This window comes from Linepithema humile, chromosome 6, assembly GCF_040581485.1.
Source record: "Linepithema humile isolate Giens D197 chromosome 6, Lhum_UNIL_v1.0, whole genome shotgun sequence".
Taxonomy (NCBI): domain Eukaryota; kingdom Metazoa; phylum Arthropoda; class Insecta; order Hymenoptera; family Formicidae; genus Linepithema; species Linepithema humile.
Genome location: NC_090133.1, coordinates 5,158,675 through 5,183,751, shown reverse-complemented (window position 1 = coordinate 5,183,751; position 25,077 = coordinate 5,158,675). Strand labels below are relative to the sequence as shown.

Below are 25,077 nucleotides of genomic sequence, written 5' to 3'. Positions count from 1 at the left end.
ATTGCATGATACAGAACGGTCATGATATATGTACTATCTAGATGGAAATATTTATGCTGTGCTGCGATATGAAGAAATGAAGAAAGACACAACATTCGATATTCAATATAAAAGATGTCAATCTTAAAACAGTAGAGAATGTTAATCTTTAGAAGATAAATTTTTTTATTAGCTATCGATTGTTGTATATTGAATGAAGAATGCAGTGTAAATTTTGTTTAATGCTCGTGTTACTGCGCATACGCGAAATTTATCTCTCCATCTTTGTTCATCTTGCAACAGTGCATTGCAGTTCATGGACGGTGGATAGACATCACGTTTAAGTAGCGGAAGGAGGAAGTGGATACCTCGCGGGTAGCAGTGACGACGAGCTAATGTCGGGATATTTCAACGTACGAAGGAGATGCGCGTGTCAGGAGACCGCGGGGCAATGATTAATGACGAATCAGTTGGGACGCGGGTGATGAGTCGCGCAAAATGAGGAAGTCTTGTAACGCCACGGTGGAGGCCCGAACAACGGAATGCCTCGAAGTCACGAGACGTCTGCATAAGTAAGTATTAACGCTCCGTCTCTCTTTCCCGCGTGTCTCTCTCTGTAAATAATTGCATTTTTGCGCTGCGAAAAATATTTCATAACTTTTTCGAAAGTTACGCAGGCGATGTAACTTCTAGAAACGGGTGAACCTAACCCACCATTTCTTATCGCCATGCTTGTTTCTTATCGCATTCTTTTTTAACGAATGTTGACAATTATATATTTATACGATTTATTAGATACAATTAATCAACTTTTAATCTCCAACAATTCATCAACTTCATCAAAATATCAAGTTATATGTTTGCGTCTCTCCAATATCGTGATAGTGATAAATTTCCAACTACATACGTATCTTTAACAATGACCTTCGTGCAATGCCAATAACAATGCGTTAATTAATTCTTTGTTCAATAATTTCCTTTTTCTTCGCAAGGAGTGTGACAGAGATTGTCAAGAAATTGGATGAACAGAAAAATCGAGCTTTAACAGTAAGCGATATATTTGTTCCATCTGTGAAAGTTCTACGCATGCGGCTTAAGGATTATTGCCAGAGATTGATATTGAAAGACCCCGTTGGAAATGGGTACAAAATAGAGGAATTGCTTTGGAGAAAGGCATTCTATGATGTCGTATATGCAGCCAAAAAGTTGCGAAAGGTACTATTTATAAAGTAACATATTAAAACGAATAATAATAATATATATAGATATCTATAGATTTTATATATTATTCCAAATATAGTATTATACATTTTATACAAAATTCTATATAAGTTCCTGAAAGAACTTTTTTATAAATTAGCATTGTATTTCAGGCTAACATCTGGAATGATGAAGAAAAGGCTTTGTTGGCAGTTCATTTGGAAGTGGGTGTGGGATATTATCATCATCTGATATTGAAACTACAGTTTGAGTATGATCTAGACCTTGTCGGTGTTGTTGATTTCGCATTTATTCATAGCGAGAATATTTTATCATATGTAAGTATCTATACAAGAAAAAAATTTTAATATGCTCAAAGAATTTTTTAATATCTATCAAAGCGCAACTCAGTTTATCGGTATTAAAAAATAAAAAATTTATTATATTTAAATTGTCACGAGTTATGTTGTTAAATATGAATTAACAGTTATATTCTTACGTACAAGATATCGCAATTTGTTGTAAATTTTATAAATTTGTAATAGGTGAGAGCTAAGACGGGGCAATCTAAAACTTATGCCAAAGAAGTCAAACAATCTGTTATACGTTTGATCCATCGAAGCTTGGTATGCCTTGGAGACCTGAGCAGGTACAAATTAGAATTAGATTCAAATTGGGATCCAATGATAGCAAACAGATATTATAAGATGGCTATAGCCATTGACCCGAATATTGGCATGCCTCACAACCAACTTGGTTCTATAGCGGGCAACAAAAATTATGGATTAGATGGAGTCTATCATTACATGAGAAGGTTAGTATTAATAATCGGTTATTGTTTAACATTAAATGTTATTGCTAAATAAATTACAATAGTAGTTATATTGATACTTAAATGTTTGCCTTTAATTTTCAGTGTTTTATGTTCTGAGCCATTTGAAGGAGCAGAGGGAAATTTGAAGAGAAGTGTGGTAAATCACTCCATTTGTACAGACGAGAACAATTCTGTTCATCATTGTATATCACGATTATTCTCTTTATTACGTTTATGGGATTACGAAAATCCAAATTCCGACAGAATAAATCAGGAATGTCAGGTATGTAATCAACATAAATTTGCTGATGAACATCAGTTTCGAAATTGGCAATAATGGCTGATTTCTTTCCAACAGGATCTTTTAACTGACTTAGAGAATTGCTTGACAATGAAACAAATTGAATCACATAACGCAAATTCTCTTGAAAATGTGGATAGTATAGAAACATATCTTCAAAATTGCAAAAACAAACCAATGCTTTATCTAACAGATGACATGGTGTTTAAAATTACGACAATATGCTTAATGTCAATTTCTAGATTAAAGAGCAAAGAATCCAGTGAAGTACAGGGTGTTGTTGCTATAACTTTAGCAATATTATCGCAATTACTGCAGATTACAATAACAAGATTACAGGAAATGGTCACAGATATAGCAGTGTCTGCTGTAGAAGCAACTGCGAAAACAGAGACTTATTCCGCAAAATTGAAAAATGGACAGGAACGTCGAACGTCATGTGAACAAAAAAACAACGGAGATTGTTTAGAGAATGAAAACTCCGCTGTGAACAAAGACAATAATGTACTCAATTTGAACAAAAACGACAAAGCAAAATCGCTGGATAACGGAGTAGTGAATGAATCCAGTGTCAAAAAAGCTCGCGACAAATCGAAGAGTCTTCTCAGCAAACTCCGTAGACGAAAGAGAAGGACCAGTTCTGATTCGGACGCGAGCGATTTAGATCAGTCGACATTGGCATCGTCCAGTGACGAGATTAACTCGGACGTGTCCGAGACGGAAGGGGACGGTGCGATATCAGACGACGCTTTATCGGACGACAATACGGACGATGAAGAATCATTGCTTGGGAACAAAGTCCAAACAAAAAACACAACAAAGGAAGAGATAAACGGCCATGTCAGCGACGTTGCCGGTAAAACAAAGAATTGCGAGAATAACAATGTCAATCACGTCAATGGCGAGCAGCACACGATTGATCAGACGGATTTGAAGGGTGTTGATAATAAGGATTCTGTAACGAATTCCAGCAGCACTGTCACGATCACGACCAACACAGACTCGATCAGCACTTTCGAAGAAAGCAATGGTGATTTATGCGCCGCAAACGGTGTCGTTCCTCACGTGACACAATTGAAGAAGCAGAACTTAAAGCCGGACGATATTTTGAGCTTGTTGGTCGACAAGGAGATCCTCACGTCCGTCAAGGTGTGCTGCGACTGGCTGCGGAGTAATCCCGATATTATGAGAATATGCGCCAAGAGTTCGCGAACGTTGCTGAAGCGTATTACGATTCTATTGAATTTGATCGACATAGACGCGGAGGCATTCGTACGGAAAACCGGCGATTCCACGATCTTGTCGAGCGCCGAGAGGCTGAAGGAGTGCGTGAAAACAGTGCCTCTACCAGAGGACATTGACCTCAGGGGGCTGAATTTGCTGGAGGATGCTCACAAGTCTCTCGATTGGCACATACTGCACAAACACAAAATGAACAAATGGGAGGAGACGCTACTGAGAGTGTTGAAGCTGATCGAGTTCGGACATCATCTCAGTTCCGTCGAGAATTCCGGCGTGCGGTACGATCAGACTGAACAGTTGTTCCTGGTAACGAATTCGAGTCCGTCAAACGCTCCGAAGGCGACGGGTCTGGATGAGAAGAACTTTGGACCGGATCACTCGAAAAGAAAGCTTATGAGACACATGGGCAAACTGTGGTTGAAAGCTGAGGTTCGAGCTCTGGAGAATCAGTTATGTTGTCGCTTTATATCGCCGTACCTTGTACCTGATCATGAAGCTTTAGCCAAGCACATGCCGGCCCTTAAACGCTTAGTGTCCGCGAAGAAGTTTATAGTAGTGATTCCCGCGGTTGGTAAGTAAACTTGGCATTGGAAATATAAGATGGAAAAATTAAAATCATTTTAAATATTAAAAGAATTCTAATTTAAAAATGTGATGCAGAAAAATCTGAAATATTATATAACAAAATTTCTTCAGAAAGAATTTCTTATGTCTTCTTCGATTTATTCGTTTATTTGTTAATTTAAGTTTTTCATTATACAAATTTGTTGTGGAATTCTTATCTATCTATGACTCAAATTTGCTAGTATCTTGACATCATTACATACGTTTAATGTATTTATTGCATATTTATAGTTGTCTCTGCCTTGGATGAGGTGAAACGTGTAAGTGCGCAGGCGAGAGAAGCGACGCGATGGCTGGAATCACAATTTAGAGGCGGTTCAAGATTCTTACGGGCGCAGAGACCTAACGAACGTTTAGCGCTCCCGTTAATAAAAGGACCAAGACCCAAGGACAAGGAGGCGCGGTTGTTTTTTCAGATAATAGAGTGTTGTAATTTCCTTACTCAGCAAGCGAAGGTCGGTTTTACCGGTGATGGAGACGCACCAGTCGTGACGCTTTTAACTGGCAGCGATCCGAACGACAGGAAAGCTCTGACTTTTAGTCCCGATGGATTAGCGAAAAGTGCAGGTAGTTATTCTTTTCGTTCCTTTTGTTCTTTTTTTATCCTTGTGAAGTGTTAATTGATGTATAATACGTTAAATTAGTTATACAGATACATAAAAAGAAATTTTTATATAGCGTTTGACGGATTTCGTTAATTTTCTTTAATTATAATCATGTAATACAAAACTGTAATTTTGAATTTAAAAAAAAATGTGGATTTTACTTGTTTCAAATTTCTTTCGCAGGTGTTAATCTCGAGCATATAGAATCATTTCAAATGAAGTGGAAATCGTCTATTAAAAGCCACGGTTGAGCGGAACACATCATTTCTATGTGGTCATCTGCTGCTAATCTCATTGGGTGATGCCATTCATTGTTTTGGGTGTCGCGCATCCAGATTCTCAGCTCATCGGAGAACAAACATGGGAAGAGGGTTGGAAACCCGCGCATACGAAATGGAAAATGAACAGAGTTGTACTGCGATAAAAATCAGTGCCGATAAAATGTTCTTTTCCACTGCACGCAACGGAACTCTGAGTAATAGAACTATGTTTTTTTTCTCCTCTTTTTAACTATTCATATTGCCATTTATGTTTAAAAGAATTGTATTTTTAAGTAAATGTTTTTAAATAATTAGACCGGTGTGTTCTCACCAGCCCTATTATCCGGTATGGAGAGTCACGGCTGTTCACAGATACGTATTATCGTGCTGTTGAAGAACAGAAGGCGTAATATGAGCAAGCATTCTGCATTCAAATGCATCGAAAAAATGGAAAAAGGATAGAAAGAACTAAACTCTAAATAACGCTAATTATTCGAAATATGTTAATCTTGTAGATACGAAGAAAAATATTACGTACAATCTTACATAAGATCTATTAAGTTGTTGCTATCTGTAGCTACTTCCGCGTTCGGCGCGTTTTCACGGCTTGGTAAATTATCGGAGAAAACGAGAAAGCACATGGTGCGTCTGTGTGTTTGTGTGTTTGTGTGTGCAGAGGAAAGAGTTGATATACTATGTGTGTCTATTTATAATACGACTTAAAATAACGTTTCATATTACCGTGCTACCAAAACTGCAAGGTAAGCAAAAAATAGATAAACAAACGACGAGTATGTTTCGTATGCAGTATTTTCTAAAAACGAATCTCCAATTTTAGTAAACAAATCCATGATTGAAATATTGGATTCTTTAAAGAAATTTTTTTTTATACGATTCTCATATTTAAAAAAAAAAAGCCGAATTTTTTGACGAATTTAATGTTGTTCAAGACGTTTCGGAGCATCTTATATTGTACATATATTTAGCGTAGGTGTGCGTCACATGTCTGGTACGCATATCGCAACACGTCCGACGCGCGTGACGCGTATCATTCTGGCAGAATCGAGTGCGCATACGCGACAGTGCTTTTGCGTTTCAGTAGTGGCAGCGTGACATAACCTAGCGACTCTCGCGTTAGTCATCAATGGTGATCGGTTGCGTTTACGTGGTACTACAAGCGGACGATAAGTGCGCGAAATTAGTCTCGTACGCAAAACGCAGGTAGAATCTGCGATCTCCGGCGTGAGTCCACCGCGTGTTTATCGTAATGGCTAAGCGTGGTACGGCGAACATCGTGCATGTTTGTCATCGTCCGGCCGCACAGTTTCTCTAGTTCCGCGGGCCCAGAGTCGTGGGTGAAAAAAATCCAACGTAGTTGCTGCGTCGGGCGCACCGGACGTTCGGATTGCGAGCGCGAGCGAGGGAGTGTCGTTGCCGTCGGTGCCGTGGGTATCGTTGGAGTATATTTACCACGGTGCGCACTTCTCGGACGTGTGATCGAGCGTGAGAGGGGGGGGAGAGAGAGACAAGACCGACAGAGAGCGAGCGTGCAGAGGATCGCGCGAGCGTCGAAAGTAACGAGTCATCTACCGATTCAAGATGGCAGAAGGCCAGGAGGGTGGTCCGAAGAAGATCACCATCAACGTGAAAACGCCGAAGGAGAAGCAGAGCGTGGAGATCGAGGAAAATGCGACGATAAAGGAAGTAAGTGGTCACGATGACGACGAGCGTCATCTTTCCCGGCGCCGTTTGCGGCGTATCGCCGCCCTCTTGGCGCATCGCCAAGCATCAGCTGTCAAACGGATTGGGTTAGTTCGACATCTCTAATCTATGTTTGTTTTTGTTTTTTTCCTATTCCACGCGCCGGCAGTTTAAGGAGGCGGTTGCGAAGAAGTTCAATGCACAAGCCGATCAGTTGTGCTTGATTTTTGCCGGTAAGATCATGAAGGACCACGAGACGCTCAGTACACACAATATCAAGGACGGCCTGGCGGTGCACTTGGTGATCAAGGCACCGCGCGCTTCATCGACGCAGAATCAAGAATCTAACCAGACCACGACAAGACCACGGGGTATTTTAACAAATTTTCCTTAAATTTTATATATTGCACATTGTTGTAAAATTAAGCTATCATGAATTTTCTTTGAAGTTTCTTAGAGTTTTACACGTCTATTAAAAATTCTTCAAAAATACGTAACTATCCAATTTAAACTGATTAATATTATCTCAAAACGTTATTTAATTAATACATATATTATAATTATAAACCTTGGCTGAAAGGATTATTTTAGAATTTTTAATTATCTTTAACTTTTAAATTTATAAGAGTATATTTTTTACAATAATATTATGGATACTTATATTGATAAATCTTTATTAATTACAGCTGATATAAGCGCCAGTCCATTTGGTTTAGGCAGTTTAGGTGGACTGATGGGATTAGAATCCCTTGGCTTAGGCTCTGCCAATTTTATAGACTTGCAGCAACGCATGCAGCAGGAATTATTATCAAATCCAGAAGCGATGCGTCAAGTGCTGGACAATCCGCTGGTACAAAGTCTGATGAATAATCCAGAAAATATGCGCAATCTTGTCACCGCCAATCCCCAAATGCAAGAGCTGATGCAACGTAATCCAGAAATCAGTCATATGCTGAATAACCCTGAACTTTTACGGTAAATAATAATGTACTATTAGAATTACAATCGATTTAAAGATTTAATTTGAATACATTAGTTGAAGAGCTGAATCTATAACCTTGTTTTACGTTCTCGATTGTTCCCACATTGCATATATTATGATTGTAGAATTTTCTGTTTTGTAACAAAGGGATTTTGTATCAAAACATTTCCAATATGTTATCGAATAGGATTGATGTAATTTAAATTTAATTCTAGCACTACAGATTAAAAAAAATGTTTTTTATTCGTATTTGTAGATAAATTATTGATTTAATTGATTTTAACACTTTCTGAATAGATGTGTGATACTATGCAATATTGCGCAATGTTACTAGTGAAAACTAATTTTCAGGCAAACGATGGAGCTGGCGCGTAATCCATCGATGCTGCAGGAACTGATGCGTTCGCACGATCGTGCACTATCTAATTTAGAAAGCATACCTGGCGGCTACAGTGCCCTGCGTCGCATGTATCGCGACATTCAAGAACCGATGTTGGCAGCAGCGACGAACGAGCGTAATCCCTTTGCCGCTCTGGTGGAGAATAGTAATTCCTCCAATCAGGACTTGCAGAATCCGCAGCAGGGTCAGGAGAATCGGGATCCGCTGCCGAATCCGTGGGGTCAGGGCCAGAACGATAGCAACACGGGACAGCAGCAGGGTCAAGGTAGAGGTCTGCTGGATTCGCCAGGTATGCAGAGTCTCACGGCACAAATGATGGAAAATCCGCAGCTGATGCGAAACATGCTGAACGCCCCGTACACGAGATCCATGCTGGAGGCGATGGCGGCCGATCCATCTATGGCCAATCGTGTGATCGCCGCGAATCCATTTCTTCGTAGTAATCCGCAGATGCAGGAACAGATGCGTGCTATGATGCCTGCCTTTATACAGCAAATGCAGAATCCGCAGATACAGAGCGTCGTCACTAATCCGGACGCTCTGGCCGCCATCATGCAGATTCAGCAGGGTATGGAGCAACTGCGCACCGTCGCACCCGAACTCGTGGAAAAGTAAATTTCTACATTCTCATATCGCTAATTTCGTGGGTTGATATATTGTTAGTCCGTGATTAAAAGCACGTGGTGTATTTCAGCATGGGGCTTACAGTTCCACCCGCGCCCGCAACACCGAACACAGGCGGCACGAATCCCAGTGTACCGACTAGCCAACCATCGGACAGCAACCAGCAGGACGCGTTTTCTCAATTCATGGCACGTATGGTAAGTACTGTCGTTTAAATTATAATTTAATAGTATAATCGTCGAATATAATATTATTTGACATTTAATTTCTAGCTATATTTAATCCAATTTTTCTTTTTCCCGAAAATATAATTATTTTAGAATATTTTTCTTAAAACTACTCATTGAATTAATAAATCAAGATATTTCATAAAAATTTAGTTAATAAATTTAAAGTTATGGTAGCGTGTTATCCGATAATATAAAACCAATACAGTCTTGAGTAATGATAAAAGATAGTTTCTGTTATGCTGTATATAACTCACTTTCCTAAGTAATAAAAACGGCATAGTCTACATATCCGTTTAGTTATATAACCTTCAGGCTATATTATTTCTCACATAGTATCGCTTTCAAACATGTTTATGTATCAAATCATATTTTATTATACTAGGTTTCTGCAATGGCATTAAACCAAGGTGTAGAAATTGATGGCCAATCTGTACCTCCAGAAGAACGTTACAGAGCACAGCTAGAGCAACTTACGGCGATGGGTTTCCTTAATAGAGATGCTAATTTACAAGGTTAGTGTTAGCTGCACAGTATACTTTTTTTTTCTTTCCTATTTTACATATGTAAATGTTTCCAATCGCGATAACTGATACGATTAAAGTTCAGTTTATTAATCCAAATCATATAGAAATAAACGAGATTTTCAATCAGCTTAATAAAATGATTTAGTTTTTAAACACTGCCAAGCTTTTCCACCAAATGTTTTACTCTATTTCTGGATTCTTCTTTTTAAATTTGGCAATCTGCCTTATTAACATTTTGCGTCGTGGAAAAAGTAAAACATCTGCGATCTATAGTTATCAGCAGAGTTGAAACAATGCTCTGATAAAAAATTCGAATATGTACTCAAATGTATGTTAAAAAAATTGTATATTAATTTAATATTAATATTATATTACAATCTGTATACAAAAGCTGAAATGTACACTCTAGTGTACATTGTATTAATTCAATATATATATAATACTAAAACCAATATAATGATGGCGGTGTGCTCATTTAAAATGTGAATATTTTGCATGAATATTTAAGCTTTTATTATTCATTTATCGTCTCGATTCGGCTTGATGTATAGTAATGTTAAATGAGATTTTATATTTAATAACGAATATATATATATATATGTGTGTATTTTTTTTAATTTTCAGCGTTAATTGCCACATTCGGAGACATAAATGCCGCCGTTGAGAGACTACTCTCTAATGGACAAGTGTCTATGAGCTAACCACCAATCTGCAATACTGTTATTCCAATATTACCTTTAATTTTATCCTTATTTACCTCTCACACACGTGAGAGATATTTGAGGTAACTGGCTGTCGAAAATTGTAAACTTATATCCCCTCGTCCTTCCCCTTTTCCTATTTCCCTTATCTTGACGGAATACACGCTACTCACACGTTCAATTTGCTCTCGTTTTTCTTATTTGGATTCAGATTCGTCTGTGTTTTAGGCTATAGGTAGAGAAGCGACGGTATGATCATTACTACTCGTTTCACTCAATCAGTTGCTCACTTTTCCGTATCTCTGTTTTTGATTCTTCGTCTGTGTATTATCTTCGATGTGCTCTAAACTCTAAGTAGCTCCGTTGATGTCATTTTTCCATGTACATTTCTTTACGGAAGTGTCGAGCAGACTACGAGTAGATTATAATATGATCATATTCACAAGAGTTCATTCGCAACGTGTATCTTTATGACATTTCTTAGAAGCATGAACGGAACCTGCATGGAAAATATAGATTGCCGCTATTTAACGAACTCGCTTTCTCGGCTTTGTCGATCGATCGAGAGTATATTTGCAATACAGTCAATCGTCCTTTTGCTTTCGAATATATTGATATTTGTAGATCTCACTTAGGCGTAATCGCGTTCGGTTGTTGCCGCGCGCATTTCTTTATAAACAATATACGTTCTATGTTTCTCAATTATCACGTTATAAATTTCTAGATTTATATTACAAAACATAACTATTTTCATAGTTATGTCTTGATATATAATTAAGAAATCTACATAAAACTCAATTAATTTCAACATTCATATTTCATATTTATCCTTTTATTTGAAATAAAAAAGATAATATATCGACGTACTGACATTACTAATACTGAAGTGTTGTCCTTAGAGACTGCTTCGTCTTATAATACATTCTATGTAAGCTTTGTAGATATAAATTAAGTGAGTGGTTATGGTTTTCTTTAAATCTCATTTTTTCTTTGGTTGACTTAATTTTATTGTAGCATAAAAACTAATACAACTATTTTGATATCTTCTCCAATATTTTGATAGTTGTGTCTTAAAAGCTTTTTATGCTACAATAAAACTAGGCCAACAAGAGAACAAATACGAGATTTAGAAGAAACCTGCTTGTTGGCAGAAAGCTGAAACTAATATAAATAAACTATACTATATTATTAATAAAAAAAACCTAAGCTTCTTAAGCTCAGTATCTATAAAGCTGGAATCCATAAATATGGAAAATGTATTGCAGAACGAATTAAATCATAGTCTTTAAGTACAATTCTTCCGTCAGTACTTTAATATATTATTTAGATTTCAAATACAAGAGTAACTGTGAATGTGTAAATAAGCTGAAGATAAAAGTTTTGTGTAGATTTTTTAATTTTTTTCTGTATTATAAGTAAACAGGATATATGTATATGTAAAGAATGTGTGGCGTGATATTCGAGAAACATTCGATATATAAAATTGTTCACAGAAGAAGGCACAAGGCAAAGTTCTAATATGATCACGGTTACGTTTACGTGTGACCTCAAAGAAAAAAAAAAAGAAAACACCTAATCGTCGGTTAGCTCTAAGATATAAGGATAAAACGATGTATGTTGTAAATTATCTTTATAGAAGGAAAACAGTTATAATTTTAATATTTTTGATTGATGTACGATTACGATAAATATCCGCAGTATGCGTATTATATTATCTTTTATGTGTATTCAGTATACTTCACTGAAGGAGACATTCTGCTGTAAAAGCGATTATATTACAAAATAAAGTTGGTTGATTGATATTCATTGACAAAATGCTATAAGCAACATCCCTGCAAAACATTGACAGTGTTTATAGAGAAGCTTGATTTTTCATAAATATTAATTTTATGCGTAATATCATGAGAGATTTGATTTTGTGTATGAATACTGATTTTAAATGAGATTTTATTTCACAAGTACGCTGTACAAATACTTTAAAATTTCGCGGGCAATTCACGCATGCGTACGAAAATATTTAATATGCGCTTGCGCGGAGAGATCACATGATTGGAGCAACGGTTAGCTCATACCAAACGAACCGGCTTAGTCTTTGCGCGGCCGTGCAGCGAGACACAGGATTTGAGACGGTTAGAAATTGTTCGCTATCGCGAACTAACGAGAACTAGTGTGTCGGTTGACGTTTCGCCGTGAGAAACCCATTGTTGTCGAGTCTATGCGTGTATGCGATCGGCGTATGCGGGTTGTTGGCGGTTAGTTGCTCAGTTCAGGTACTGCGCGCCGTGTGTACATGTGTTAGTGTGTGTGTGTGTGGGTTTGAAAATTTGAAAAGCGCGAGTGCGGCGGCGGCTAGTCGCACGGTGCAGGTGCTGCGGGAAAGAAAAGGAAAAGAGAAGCGTCACCGCTAATTCGGATAGTTTTCTTCCTCCGGCGAAGGCTTCACGTGACGGTGGGACGTGATTCTGCTGCCGCCGATCGTCATCATCGTCGGAAACACCGGCAGTACAGCCTAGCGGAATGTGGCACGAGGTGAGTTAGCTGCCCGCCCGGTTTCGCGTACCCGACCAGGGACGGACTCCGAGAGCCGGCCCTTTCGCTGCTTTTCCTTTTCCTTCTCACTATCTGCTTGCCCAAAGTCACTGTCTCTTTCTCGCGAGAACGCGCGTTTTCGATTTCTCACGCCGAATTGCCGCGCATAGACGCGTAGTTTCAAATGCGCGAAACTTTACTATCTTTCTCTCTCTCTAATAAGACTGCTTCTCTTTCTCTCTTTCTCGCTCACTCGATCTTTGCCTCGCAGCGAGTCTCGAGCACCTCTCCTTGCCGAACCGGTATAATTTCGATGGATTCATATTTCTATGCCATATAGATACGAAAATTAGACTTGCCCGTTTGAAGTTTATTACATCTTCTGCATTTATTAGGTAACATTGACGCTCATCTGCGCGACAGCAAGAGAAGGAGAGGTGTTAAAAATGTTCCGTTAGCGCGCGAATATGTGACAGCGTCTTTGCGTGTTACGCGCGCGCGTGTTTTAAACAGACAATTCCGGTTTTCGTGTCTATTGATTTTTATCAGAGACATTTTATTGACGAATTCATGCAAACAATACAGTGATATGGTGATTGCCATAGCATTCGCATTGAAATAACTTGTTCGATTCGAATGTTCACTTTATGAAAAATATTTTCAAATCCAAAATGGATTACTTTAAATTTTTCTAAATAAAGAAACTAGTTTTTGCAAAATATTAAAGATGATAATTACTTCACAATTATGATGAAAAATTTTATTAAGTTCTCGATTAATCGCAAGTTTTGTTTATTGAGAAATAGTATTTGTATTAAAAATTTAAAAAAACTAAAAAATCTGTTATATTTTGAATGTTGATTAATTATTATAAAATTTTATTTTATCCGAATATATACAAATAAAATTGCATTTTAGTGCAATTGTACTTTGCATTTATGATTGATGTCGTGTTTAAAACAATGGTCTTTAAACGATAAAAATTGTAGATGTTTCATTTCCAGAGAAAACCATTTTAATGCTCGAGAAAATCCGATTATCAGTATTTATCTTGCAATTTCGCTTGCAAATAGAATTTTAGCAACTTATTTTACAGCCACAGTAACTAAATAAAACGATGAAAAAACGATAGAATAAATTAAACTAAATTACACAGGCTCTATCCCGAAGTTATCATCACTTTGAATAATTATACGCATTATGGTTGGAACTAAAAAAGAAAAATGTCGACTCGAGATTTGATTGTAGTTAATCAAGTCTCTTTCATTCATGCTACAGCAAGAAGCTGCGATATTGCGATCTATGAACTTCCAGTTGACAAAGTCGCGAGATAGCACTCTTGGCTTTACAATTCACAATAAAAAGATGTACAAACAGGGTCACGAACAAGATTAGTCTGCGCTTTTACGTCATCGCCATAAGAGTCGTGTCGTTTTAACATCCATATCAAACATTGCTTGCGCGACCTATTTTTCGCAATCAAACACACACACACACACATGTGCTGTGCTGCCCTTCGCCGTTATAATCATCATTAGATAAGCGGAGACAAACAACTCGTTTGTATTCCAGAAAAAAAAGTCGTATTCTGAAAGCGTTATATTACGCGAGCGTAAGCGTGATCGTGAAATCGATTCAAGGCGCAAATAATTCTGTCCTACACGTGACATTCCGGGAATTCCTCGGCGAATTCTTCGTACATTTCGTTTCTACACCGAACGTGACCGGGAACGACGTTGTCAGTCGTGGATCGAGCCCTGATGACGAAGGTATAATGCGAAGGTTGCGTCGTGTCGGCGGAGGCACTCCTTAGTCCTGGCCCAAGGTCGCATTATTAAGAGAGGCCCAAAGCGCACCGACGGGTTTACGGTTACGGAGAACAGTCTGCTCTCGCGGTGAGAGCGGAATGTCACGATCGGGAAATTGTGAAAACCACATAAAGCGAATTACGTGCTCTGTACGCGTTCGGTTACTTTACCGTTTCGACTCGCCGACAATAGCGCGCGCTCATTTTAATCGCGATAACCGAACACAGTCGGATTCGCAGCAGGTGCATTGTGCCAGCAGCAGGAATGCGTTCCCGAAGAAATTTGAAGCTTCTTATTCTTCTTCTTCCTCCCCTTCTTCTTTCATATAAGTGCCTGCCTCTTTTGGAACATGGTATTTCTCTCTTTCTTTGGTGCATACTTTTTTTTTAATTGCTTCTTAATTTGTTAAAAATAGATTTTTTTCAATTCGTATACAAAGAAAAATATTTTCCTAAAATCAGAGTTTAAATATTAGAACAAGTTAGCATTGATTTGAATATTATGACAAATTTAAAAGAAACTTTATTACTACGCGAATAAAGTTTACTTGCAAAATATCTTATTTTGAAGACGGTTCGTTCTTTGCAATAATTAATCAAAATAAAGCTCGAATGATGAAATAAATCTAAAGCAAAAGAGCAGATGGGTTACCGCAAAATGCTAGTTATAACTGTATTAAGAAATATTTACAAACGTTTCGAATCAGTTATAAAATCGAGTCTTCAGTGTAGCTACAAAATCAAAATAAATTGAAGTATGCGCGATATCTTTATATCGATTTATTTCGATTTCGTAGATACAGTGAAGGTAATCTTAGAACGACTGAAACATTTGTTAATATTTCTAGATAAAGTTATAACTAACATAGATATCTCGCGTTGGCTCGATAGCTTACTTGCTTTTCCGTTTTGGATTTATTTAATCAAAGATAATATCTTGAAATTTATATCTTTCTGACTTTATAATAACACTTGGACGGGAAATTAAGCTTCTCGCGTGCATCGCGACGATTCTTCATAAGCGTGTGTGTTGTAACACGATATTTTATCTTAAGCTGTCAGTCACATCGCGACGGCATCCTGCGAGGAGACACTCGTGTCCTGCTCTATCGCGATCCGATTTGCGGGCACTCGGCTTTTTTTTAAGCTCGGAAATCTGAGACGCGCGCGTTTCGGCTTTAATACTCGCTCTCTTCCCGTCTCTCCTCCTCCTTTCTGCGGTACATCACACCCTCGAGATTCACCCCGCAAAGTGGCAGCGTGTGGCATCGTATTCATGCGTTGACCGCAACGACTCGTTCCGTCATCTCTTTCTTGACTGGCGGTACATCGCGGCGATAATTCTATCTTCTCGTGTAAATCACGTATTAACACACTTTGCAAGCAGGATCGCGTGCACACGTGAAAGGAGCGGGAATCGCGTGTAATGCCGACAATTACAATCCAGCGGTTTGCGCGAGGTCTAAAGGAGTCTTTGTGAGGAGTGTGACTGAAAATAAAAAACGCGCGTACGGATAAATGTGGATTTCCGATTACAAAGCAAACATAGAATGTGCGATACAACTTGTGTACAAATAAATTTACGAATAAAATTAATTAACACTGGAAATCGGTACGAGATAAAAATGTACGATGAATAAACGTAATTTTTTAATTACGATTTACTTTGTATCTCATCTACGTTCGTTTATTGGCGTAAACTACGTGTTTTTCGCTTCTTTTTTTTTTTCACGATACCCGCAGGGATATTTGCTCGCCGTAGCGCGCTTTAAACGCTGGCGCGAGGCCAAATTGCGCGGGCGGCTTTAAGCCGCACCGTGGAATTATCCTCTCGGCGTGTGCGGTCGCACGGTATGTCGTTTTGCAATTTTCTCTCCTTTCCCACAATTCTTCTTCCCGTTCTCTTTTACCTTTGCCCTGGTCCTGGCCGGCGCTCTCCTCCTCGCTGTACTTTCTCGTCTCTCGCAGCGACCGCGTTGTTCGAGAACGGATCCGCGGCCTTCTCTACAAGCTGGAGATAGAAGCCGAGTTTATCAATGTCGCTTCGTGTGTATTTGGCTAAGAATATAGTTAACTGATCTGTCTATTATCCTAATTATTAATAGATTGTAATTATGTTTAGAGAAAAAAAACAAAAAATAATTACATTGAGATAAAAGTTAAAACTTGACGATAAGATTATCATTAAAATTTCGTAAGATATTTAATTTTCTACGATTTTAGCTTAATATTTTCATGTATGAAACAAAAAGAAATATCTTTCTTTCTTATTTTTTTGCACCAAAGTTTGCGAAATGTCCTTCTATCTCGATTTTATCAAGAATTTTTTTTTTAGAGCCTCGACATTTTCGTTGAAAAATTATCGATTTCATCTTAATCAAGGAATCATTATAGTGATTAATGATAGTCCCAAATGCGCTTATGCAATATTCATTAATCTTCTCAGATCGGTCGGATAACCAACAATGTAGATGTAGCAGCGTTTTTCGTATGTATATGCGTAGAAAATATTAATCCCTCCAAAAAAAAAAAAAAAAGAATAGCTGAAGCAGTGCCCACCGGTTTCTCGTTACAATGTTAGCTACCTTGTGCGCTCAAATTCCTCAGCGATTTCTGTCCCGTTTTGAGAAATCATCCGCGATCCGCCGCATAGTCTATCGATTTCTGTGCCCTGACCGCCTGTTCACCTGTTTTCTCGAGAGCAGGTAGCAACGGACCCGGGCTTTTGCTCTCTGTTGTGCGAGATTCCGCGAAGCGGCGGTGGCGGATAGAGCAAAACCATCGGGCACCGGCGTAGAGGAAGAGAAAAAACAAGAGAAAAAAAGAGTAAAAACGAGAGAAGGCCCGAGGGGATCTCGTCATCGCGAAGTGACTCTCCGTAAATGATTGAGCGCGCCCGTCGAGCGTCTCTCGTGTGCCATAAAGCAAGCGAGAGCGATCGCGCAGCCATCATCGCAGAGAAAGAGATAGGAAGAGAGGAAGAGAGAGAAAGAGAGCCGAGAAAGATAGAGAGAAGCCGGATAGTAGACAGGTAAGACAGAGAAAGTCAAGCCGGGGCAGAGAGACGGCGCGATATCGGGGTGGCGGGGGAGCAGGGAACCGATTCGGGCCCTAGCTGCGTCCATTCAGCAGGCACCTGCCACGTTAAATTCGGTGGGTCCGGGTCGGACGGGCCGCGCGCGCGCGCGCGCGTGTGTGTGTGTGTGTGTGTGTGAGGTGGGCCCCGTTCGGTCGGATCGGGATGAGAGAGCGAGAGCGAGGGGCGCGGGGTACACGCAGGGCGCAAGGGTACGAGAGTATACGGTAAGAGGTGAAGGGACACAGGATGAGGCGAGGGGGGGGGGGGGAGAAGGGGGGCAGACGCAACGAGAGGGAAGAGAGATCGGATTCTCTCGCGGCGCAGAGAGAAGAAGAGGAAGGAAGGTGGAAAAGGAGGGAGGGAAGAAGGGCGCTTCCCCCTTCTTTCATACGCGCGTGTGTGTAGGCACATCTCTCTTACATCACCGCGCGCGCGCGCGCGCGCGCTCTCCGCGTCGTTCCCCTAACCGTAGCGCAGCGCGGCGCAACGGAAGAAAAAAGGAGAGATATCACGCCGATAGCATAACCCTCCTCCCCCGCCCCTTCGCGGCTCTCCTCTCTCGGGCCCCTTTATAGGGCCCCGGTCGCGCGCTCGTTACTCGAACACTCTTCCCGCTCTTCGTGGTCCACGAGGCCCTCCCCTCTCGTCTCCGCCGGCCTTCTCCCCGTGCACCCTTCGCTCCGATCTTTCTCTTTCCTCCTCCCGCGCGGTTCCGCTCTTTCTCCTCTTCATCCTCTCGCGTTCGCCACACCGGTCCCTTCTACGCCGCCCTTTCTCTCCCCCTTACATCCCTCTACCTCTTTTTCCTCCCTTCCGCCCCACCTCTTTCTCTCTCCCTCCAAAGTTGCAGGCATGCGAGCCAACTGTACCTTGCAACTGTTTTCTAGGCAACGACCTTGCCTCTTCTTTCTCTCTCTTCCTCTGTCCCTTTTTTCTCTCCTTCTCTCTCCCCCCCTCTCTCTCTCTCTCCCTCCCTCTCCTCTCTCTCTCTCTTCCTCTCTTTCTTGCCCTCTCGCCCCGCCACGTCGGACCTCGACTCCGCGACCGGGTACATACGTGCGTACATACACCGGCGCGAGGCGCAAGTTCATCGGTCCGCGGTCGGAAAATCATTGACCTTGCCGCGGATCTAGCTGCAGTAGATGATCCCCCCGGTGCCCATTTACGCCGATCGCCCGTTACGTGGAAACGGAAACGGCCGCGTGAATTGCTACGCCACGCTGCCAGCGTCTCGGTTCACGCGTGATGTTCCACAGCGATCCGAGAACGCCGTCCGTCTTCGCGACGCTCGGCGCGTGTAACAAAATTCGTCGGAGTGTCGAAATACTTGCGCAATTGTCCTGCGTATCTTTAGTTTCTCCGACGTTAATTTGTGAAAGAAAAAAAGTAATCCGAGTGATGCTCTTGCGGTCTTTGAGAACCTCTCGTTCATTTTGTATTTAGTTTTACGAGTGAGGCCTCCTGCCCTTAAAAGGACAGCGTAAATAAATTTCGGGAACGATGGGACATTACGAGCGTATTTATGGTGCCCCCTCGCGCGCCGGTAAGTTAAGCACTCGGCCCGTATCAAGATACATGGTCATTAGGTGTTCTGAAAGGAACCTGTCTGTAAAGGCCGGATTCCATCGGCACTCCAATCAGAAATATTAGACATGGCGTCGCCCCGCGGATTGCCATCGCGTTATAACGTTATAGCGATGCATCTTCCGGGAATCGCACTGTTATACGCTAGAAGATCATTAACGCGACGCAAAGTCTTGCATTCGCGGCGTATACGGGGTGGCGTAAAAACAGGTTCGATATTTTTAGATTCATAAACAGGAATTTGAAATAAGGAACAAAATATTCACTTATAAAAAGACTTATTAATTGACTGATTAATTAAATAGTGAATAACGAGAAAAGCGATTTTCTATGCATAGATCGTAATTTGTCATCTAAATAAAAATCGTACAATAAATTAATTATTGAAAGATAAAGATAGGCAGATAATAATCGCGCGCGCGCGCGTTTCCAGTGATTGAATAAATTACGGTATATTGAAGTCACGGTGACTTGAATATGTGCTACAACTTTTACAGCTAGGATATTTATCTAAAAAATAAATTTATCTCGTGACGACTTAACTCGAGCAGATAACAGAAGTCATTCGAGATAGATTCGGATTACGTCGAGATAGAGGATGATAGAAGCCTACAAAGTGAACAAATCGCAATGCGGCGCACTAAAGCGGCACAATAGCTTCAATATGTACAATAAGTGGGATAGGAGTGCGCGCGTATATATTCATCCCTGAGAAGGATCTATTTATCTCATAAATATCGATCGCCGGATGCGATATGACCGGGAGAGCCGGTCGTCGGCCGCGCGCGGACGCCCGGCGGGAAATAAAAAAGGAAGAAAAACGGAGTCGCGACCGCAATGGAAGAGACGACGAAGTTGTGAAATTGGATAAGAGCGGTGCGCATAGGACTTCGCTTGTAGCCGGGGAAGCCTCACATGTGCACATAATCTCATAATAATTTCGCTGACCGCGCCGTAAGCGCTAAAACAATATCTCGCGAAATGGGAAATGCTTGAAAAAGTAGCTTTAGCAAATGTGTGATTTCGTAGAAAAAACAATCCGTAATAGTTGGGATAAAATTTGGAAGGGAGAAACTTTTAAGGACAACCTTTACCTGCATGTGTTTCGATCTCTATCGATGGAGCATTTTTTATTGAGTTTAATAAACACACAACGATGTAATGAATATATAATACGAAAACAATAATTACATTTTTTTAATCTGTTTTGCTTAAATTTTTTTCCGTGCTTAAATATCCATTTAAATTAAGCAGAATTTACTTTAGTGAAGTTTTTAATATATAAAATTATTCATATTTCGCCTTGACGTTGACGATTAAAATGTATCTGTAATCAATACGGTATAATGAACCGTGCACATTGATCAATGCGTACGCAAGCGAACGTCATCCATTCTGATTAGAGATGCTCCGTATGCGAGCTAAATGATGGGAATGACGATAATGATGTCAATGGCATCGTGACGATAATATCATGGTTGCCGTTAATAAGCGACTTCCTTAAATCGTGCTTCTCTGTTTTCATGCAAATCATGCGGTCGCAAACGCGGCGCGCGACGACGAGAAACTTCAGCGTATCCTGTATGGAACGATCCGCACGGCTGGAGTCCATACGTCGTCATTTTCACTTTACGATCGCGAACAATGAGCGCGTTTGTCGATTATATCGACGTGTCTGTTGGTTAATGGCTCAAGTAATCAATTTACTAAGCAAACGCGTCAATTAATCGCCTTCAACGTGTGTTTCGAAGACAGCGTTCGGAACTCTGTACGCTAAAGTGATAATAGACACAATTTTTATATTATCTTTAAATCCTTTGTGAAAATATCACATAATGCAAATAAAAGGTAAATCAGAACCGCTGAAAAAATTTAAGTAAAATTAATTAAACTGTCGAGATATAGCGAAATCTGGATAGAAGAAAGAATAATGCACTGACGAAAATATTTGAATTAAGCATCGATTTATTTTTTAGAGTTTGTGCTTTTTTCATAGATTGTTCTGTTAGAAGGATATGTGAAAAGAATTCTTAGGTGCTCGACTTATTGTGTATAAAAAAAGAGCTAAGAAATCGGAGAGTTTAAGAGAACAAAAGAGAAAAACGAAGCGTACAAGTTTTGGCTCGGGTTTCCATGAGCTTGAAAGAGAGATAAGACTTGGTGAATATCAGTGAAGACAGAAACACAAAGTTATTCTTAACAGAACACAATTCCGCCGGTCGCCCTGCGCCTCTACAATGTTTATCAGGTCCGTCGGAGATTTTACGAGCATTCTTTGCATGCGCGTGAGTTTCCACCGGGATCGTTCGCCCGTCACGCGAGTCTACACACGCGCAGATATCGACACGGCGATGCGCTTTCCGCCGTGAGCGGCAGGCTGGACGTCCGGAATGCGAGCGGAACCCGTTTCTATGAGTCAAGCCTGACTATTGACAACAGTGAAGGAGAGAGAAGGAGAGAGCGAAGAGAGAGACAAGGAGAGTGAGAGGGAGAGATAGAGCTGCCTTGCAGCACACGATCTTGCGGTTCTGGATCGTAGCACGCGATCCAGTGTATCGCGCGGCGGCAGAGAGAGGAGGAATTTGCGGGATCGAATCGTGTTACGCCGCGACGATCGCCTTCGATAGGGACGCAGGGTACCGTGACGCGGAGATACACGTAGGATCGCATTTAACGTGTAATTGGTTCACGGATGATGGATACCACGAATTTTGTATACACGGGCAAATACTTTTTTCACGACTAGGATTACACGTGTTCTGTATTCTAGCTGCAGAAAGAAGCAAAAATCTCTGGTTGTCATATATTTTATGTCGTAAGATAGCATGTTCTACAGCTTACAAATTGAAGTCTAATCGAAAGGTTTGAGTATGATTATTTGAAAATAAAGCAACATATTCAGAAAGTAATTTTATAATTAAGTAATTTTGTAATATTCTACAGACAATTTTAATTAAACAGACAAGAAGAATCTACGTTATTTTACGTACAAGTTTATATTATAATAGTGCATTTTTAGATCTCGTTCATTAAATTCTTTAGCAACAATATGTAAATGCTAGCTCGAGTTTCTAGATTGCTAGAATTCTCTGGAGATATTGTAAAATAAGATATTACAAAACTAATACATAACTTCCGATAGTTTCTATAATGTAGTGAATTTCAATTGTAAACTTTTCGATTGGAAAACTACGTCGATCTTTCAGCGCGATTGACCGAAACGCAATACAAGTTGAGCAGCGCGAAGAAGACTATAAAGTAACGGTATCGCGAAGAGATGCACGATCGAATAAATTGCTCATGCTTCCGAGAGTGAAGTAATAAAGGAAATAGAAACGGAAATAGATTGCGCCAATAATTGGAAGCGAGTAATTGAAACAGATATTATAAAATAAGACAGATTTAAGAACTCTTAAGAGAATAATTTAATTTATTCTTTTTTAATATAAGAAGCGTTTAATAAAATTACATTTTATGTTTCATAATCTGCAAAAATCGCTCTGCAAAGGCACGTTTTTCACACGACATGTAGACATCGCGACGCCGTCACAATCGAGTTCATCGATCCGTAGTCGCTTTGTGATTCGCACATAACGACATGTTCAATAAAAATACGTATCATCCATTTAACCGTTGCTTTACTTGCATGATACAGATCGATTTTATACTGAAGTTACTTTTTTCTTTCTTTACTTCCATGCTTATACGCTCTTTCACTTTTCTTAGTTTCGCTTGTTTGACATCTACTAGTACGTGACGGAAGCTATTTTTACGAAATGTAGGGCGATGACTTGGCATGCTGTTATACCTATGCTCTGCGCATTTGTTTCTCAATTGTAATAACAGTTTTTCACGCGATTATAGTCGATGAAAAGTTTGCAGAACCGCCATTATCTTTTCATCAACTTTCTAATGAATTAATATACTGACAATAATTAAATTAAAATTTTAATAATGTGTAAACTCGAATTCAACGTACGTTATTTATTAAAATTTGTCAAAACTATTTTATCCCAATGTACACTCTTTTGTATTCAACAATTTGTATTCGAGAACTATTTCTTAATCGCATTATAATTAAGGGAAAATAATTTCTCTAATGTTTATGAGGGAATTTCTAATTGCAATTAAGATAGAGAATTCTGGGCGATCTCCCTATGTGCATTCCGTTAGATAAGCAAAGAGGCGAGCTCGCGTGACCCGCTCGTGCCGAGTGAGAGGAAATGTATGAACAACGAGCCCCCGGGAGAGCCTGTACGCGGTCGTAGAAAGTGATAATAATGCGAGCACACAGTAATGAAGTATCGCTACGATCGTCTCGCTCGAAATGCTAGTTTTGCCTTGCGAATTCGCTTATCTTTCCACTAATAAACCGTTCTGCCTTTCCACGCTCGGAATATATTTTTTTGCTTATGCAGAACATATTTTTTGTTTAATATGTATGAAAAAAATAAAAAATTTCAGAAAAAAAGAAACTCTTAAGGAAAAAGTTTTTAAGAGACGATCTATTTAATTATTTTTACAGTAATATTTTCTATTTGTCATTTAAATGGCTTGTAATATAAATGTGGATTCTTCTTTTTAAAATAAACTCTAGTGTAAAACCTTTGCGCAGCTCGTAATGAAATATCAACGTGATTGTCCCGCGCGCGCGAAACAGCCGCCACTACATCGCCCAGTTTTCCACCGCGATTCGCTTATCTCGCACGTCCGACAATTTGTCTTCGGATTCTTCACGTCGCGATCAGATATACACGCCGGCACGCGGGCTTCTCGGTCGCATGCCGCTTGCATCGCGGCTTTTCCGCGAGCGCGTGCAGCCGTGCGCGCCGCTAAAGGTCATCGTCTGCCCGCTGTATAAAGTTAGCGTCAGACTATACGCATGTTCGCGACTCGTGTGAAATTCATGTGAATAGAGCGAGCTGAGAGTTGGTTAAATTTGCATTCGTGATTTGTTAAATTTTTTTACTCATGCTTTTTGACGAATTCGAAAAGCGTGGACTACTATGAATCAGTTCATTGAAATTTCGTATACAACGTCACTATGCGTCATAGATTAATGTTTCCTTGTCTGTTTTGAAGCTTTTTTTTAAGCATCTGACCCGAAAGAGAGAGGAAATCGAACGCGCGAATGATTGTCGAAACGCTATTCAACGAATGACGAGTCACGATCGCAGCGGGATCGCCGAACGACAGATTTCCGGGAATTATTACGAATCATGAATCACGAATTGCGCATAGTTTTTGGTTCTAGCTTGACGCAATTTCGGATATGAAAAATGGAGATAGATTATTTTCCTTAGCTAGATAAAAATTTAAAAAATTATATATACTTAGCTACGTTACAAAGCAGTCTCAAAAGTACTTGCGCATTTACGCTCAATCAGAATTAAGAAGAAATTAAATTGAAATTACAAGATGAGCATTATCAAATTTTTATGCTACAAATAAGAAATGTTAAACTACGTGAAAACACAGTAATTTTGATTTAAGAATCCTTTTATATCGCATTTGCTGGAAACGGTCGCGCTTTAAAGCGCTCCGTCACGATGCAATCGGTTTATAGTCCGTTAGAATCAGACGATTCGCCCCTCGTCAGTATTTGAGAAATGCGCTCGTCTATACGCTTCTAATGTATAAAACCTTTTTTTTACAATATCCATTCAGTGGATAGCTTTTAGCTGGCTTTAGCTGAATCATGCATTTATCCTTCTCGACCCCGATTTAAAATTTTTTTAAATTCCGTCCGCATTAAACAGAATTTACTGCGTGTATTACCGTCGTAAACCGACAAGATGCATTTCAACATTTTATTTTTTATTTTTCAATATTCCGCGAGTTGTAAAATTAAATTTTTGTATATATTGGAAATAAAATTTTATTTACTTTAA

The 25,077-nt window shown here is 39.7% G+C and overlaps 3 protein-coding genes across 4 annotated transcripts in view; all 3 read left to right on the top strand.

Moving 5' to 3' along the window:
* The first annotated feature begins 260 nt into the window (after positions 1-260).
* Positions 261-5,339, top strand: Smg5 (Smg5 nonsense mediated mRNA decay factor). Its single transcript, XM_012375406.2, has 8 exons — positions 261-551; positions 972-1,194; positions 1,353-1,517; positions 1,725-1,993; positions 2,096-2,276; positions 2,352-4,107; positions 4,392-4,727; positions 4,949-5,339. Exons 1-8 carry the CDS (start codon positions 478-480, stop codon positions 5,014-5,016), a joined length of 3,072 nt encoding a protein of 1,023 aa, XP_012230829.2. The 5' UTR covers positions 261-477; the 3' UTR covers positions 5,017-5,339.
* A 788-nt stretch (positions 5,340-6,127) lies between these two features.
* Ubqn (ubiquilin) lies at positions 6,128-11,989 on the top strand. The gene is made up of 7 exons (XM_012375408.2): positions 6,128-6,729; positions 6,896-7,097; positions 7,413-7,701; positions 8,060-8,719; positions 8,803-8,929; positions 9,345-9,474; positions 10,111-11,989. The coding sequence occupies exons 1-7, from the start codon at positions 6,625-6,627 to the stop codon at positions 10,185-10,187; spliced, it is 1,590 nt and encodes a 529-aa protein (XP_012230831.1). The 5' UTR covers positions 6,128-6,624; the 3' UTR covers positions 10,188-11,989.
* A 138-nt stretch (positions 11,990-12,127) lies between these two features.
* Positions 12,128-25,077, top strand: part of LOC105677093 (uncharacterized) — a 34,597-nt gene continuing 21,647 nt past the window's right edge. Inside the window, exon 1 of one of the 2 annotated variants that reach the window (XM_012375469.2) lies at positions 12,128-12,716. The gene's annotated coding sequence lies outside the window, so the exon portion shown is untranslated. Of the gene's footprint in view, positions 12,717-15,880; positions 17,555-25,077 lie in introns of those variants that run through there. The other variant, XM_067357137.1, reaches the window with a different exon arrangement.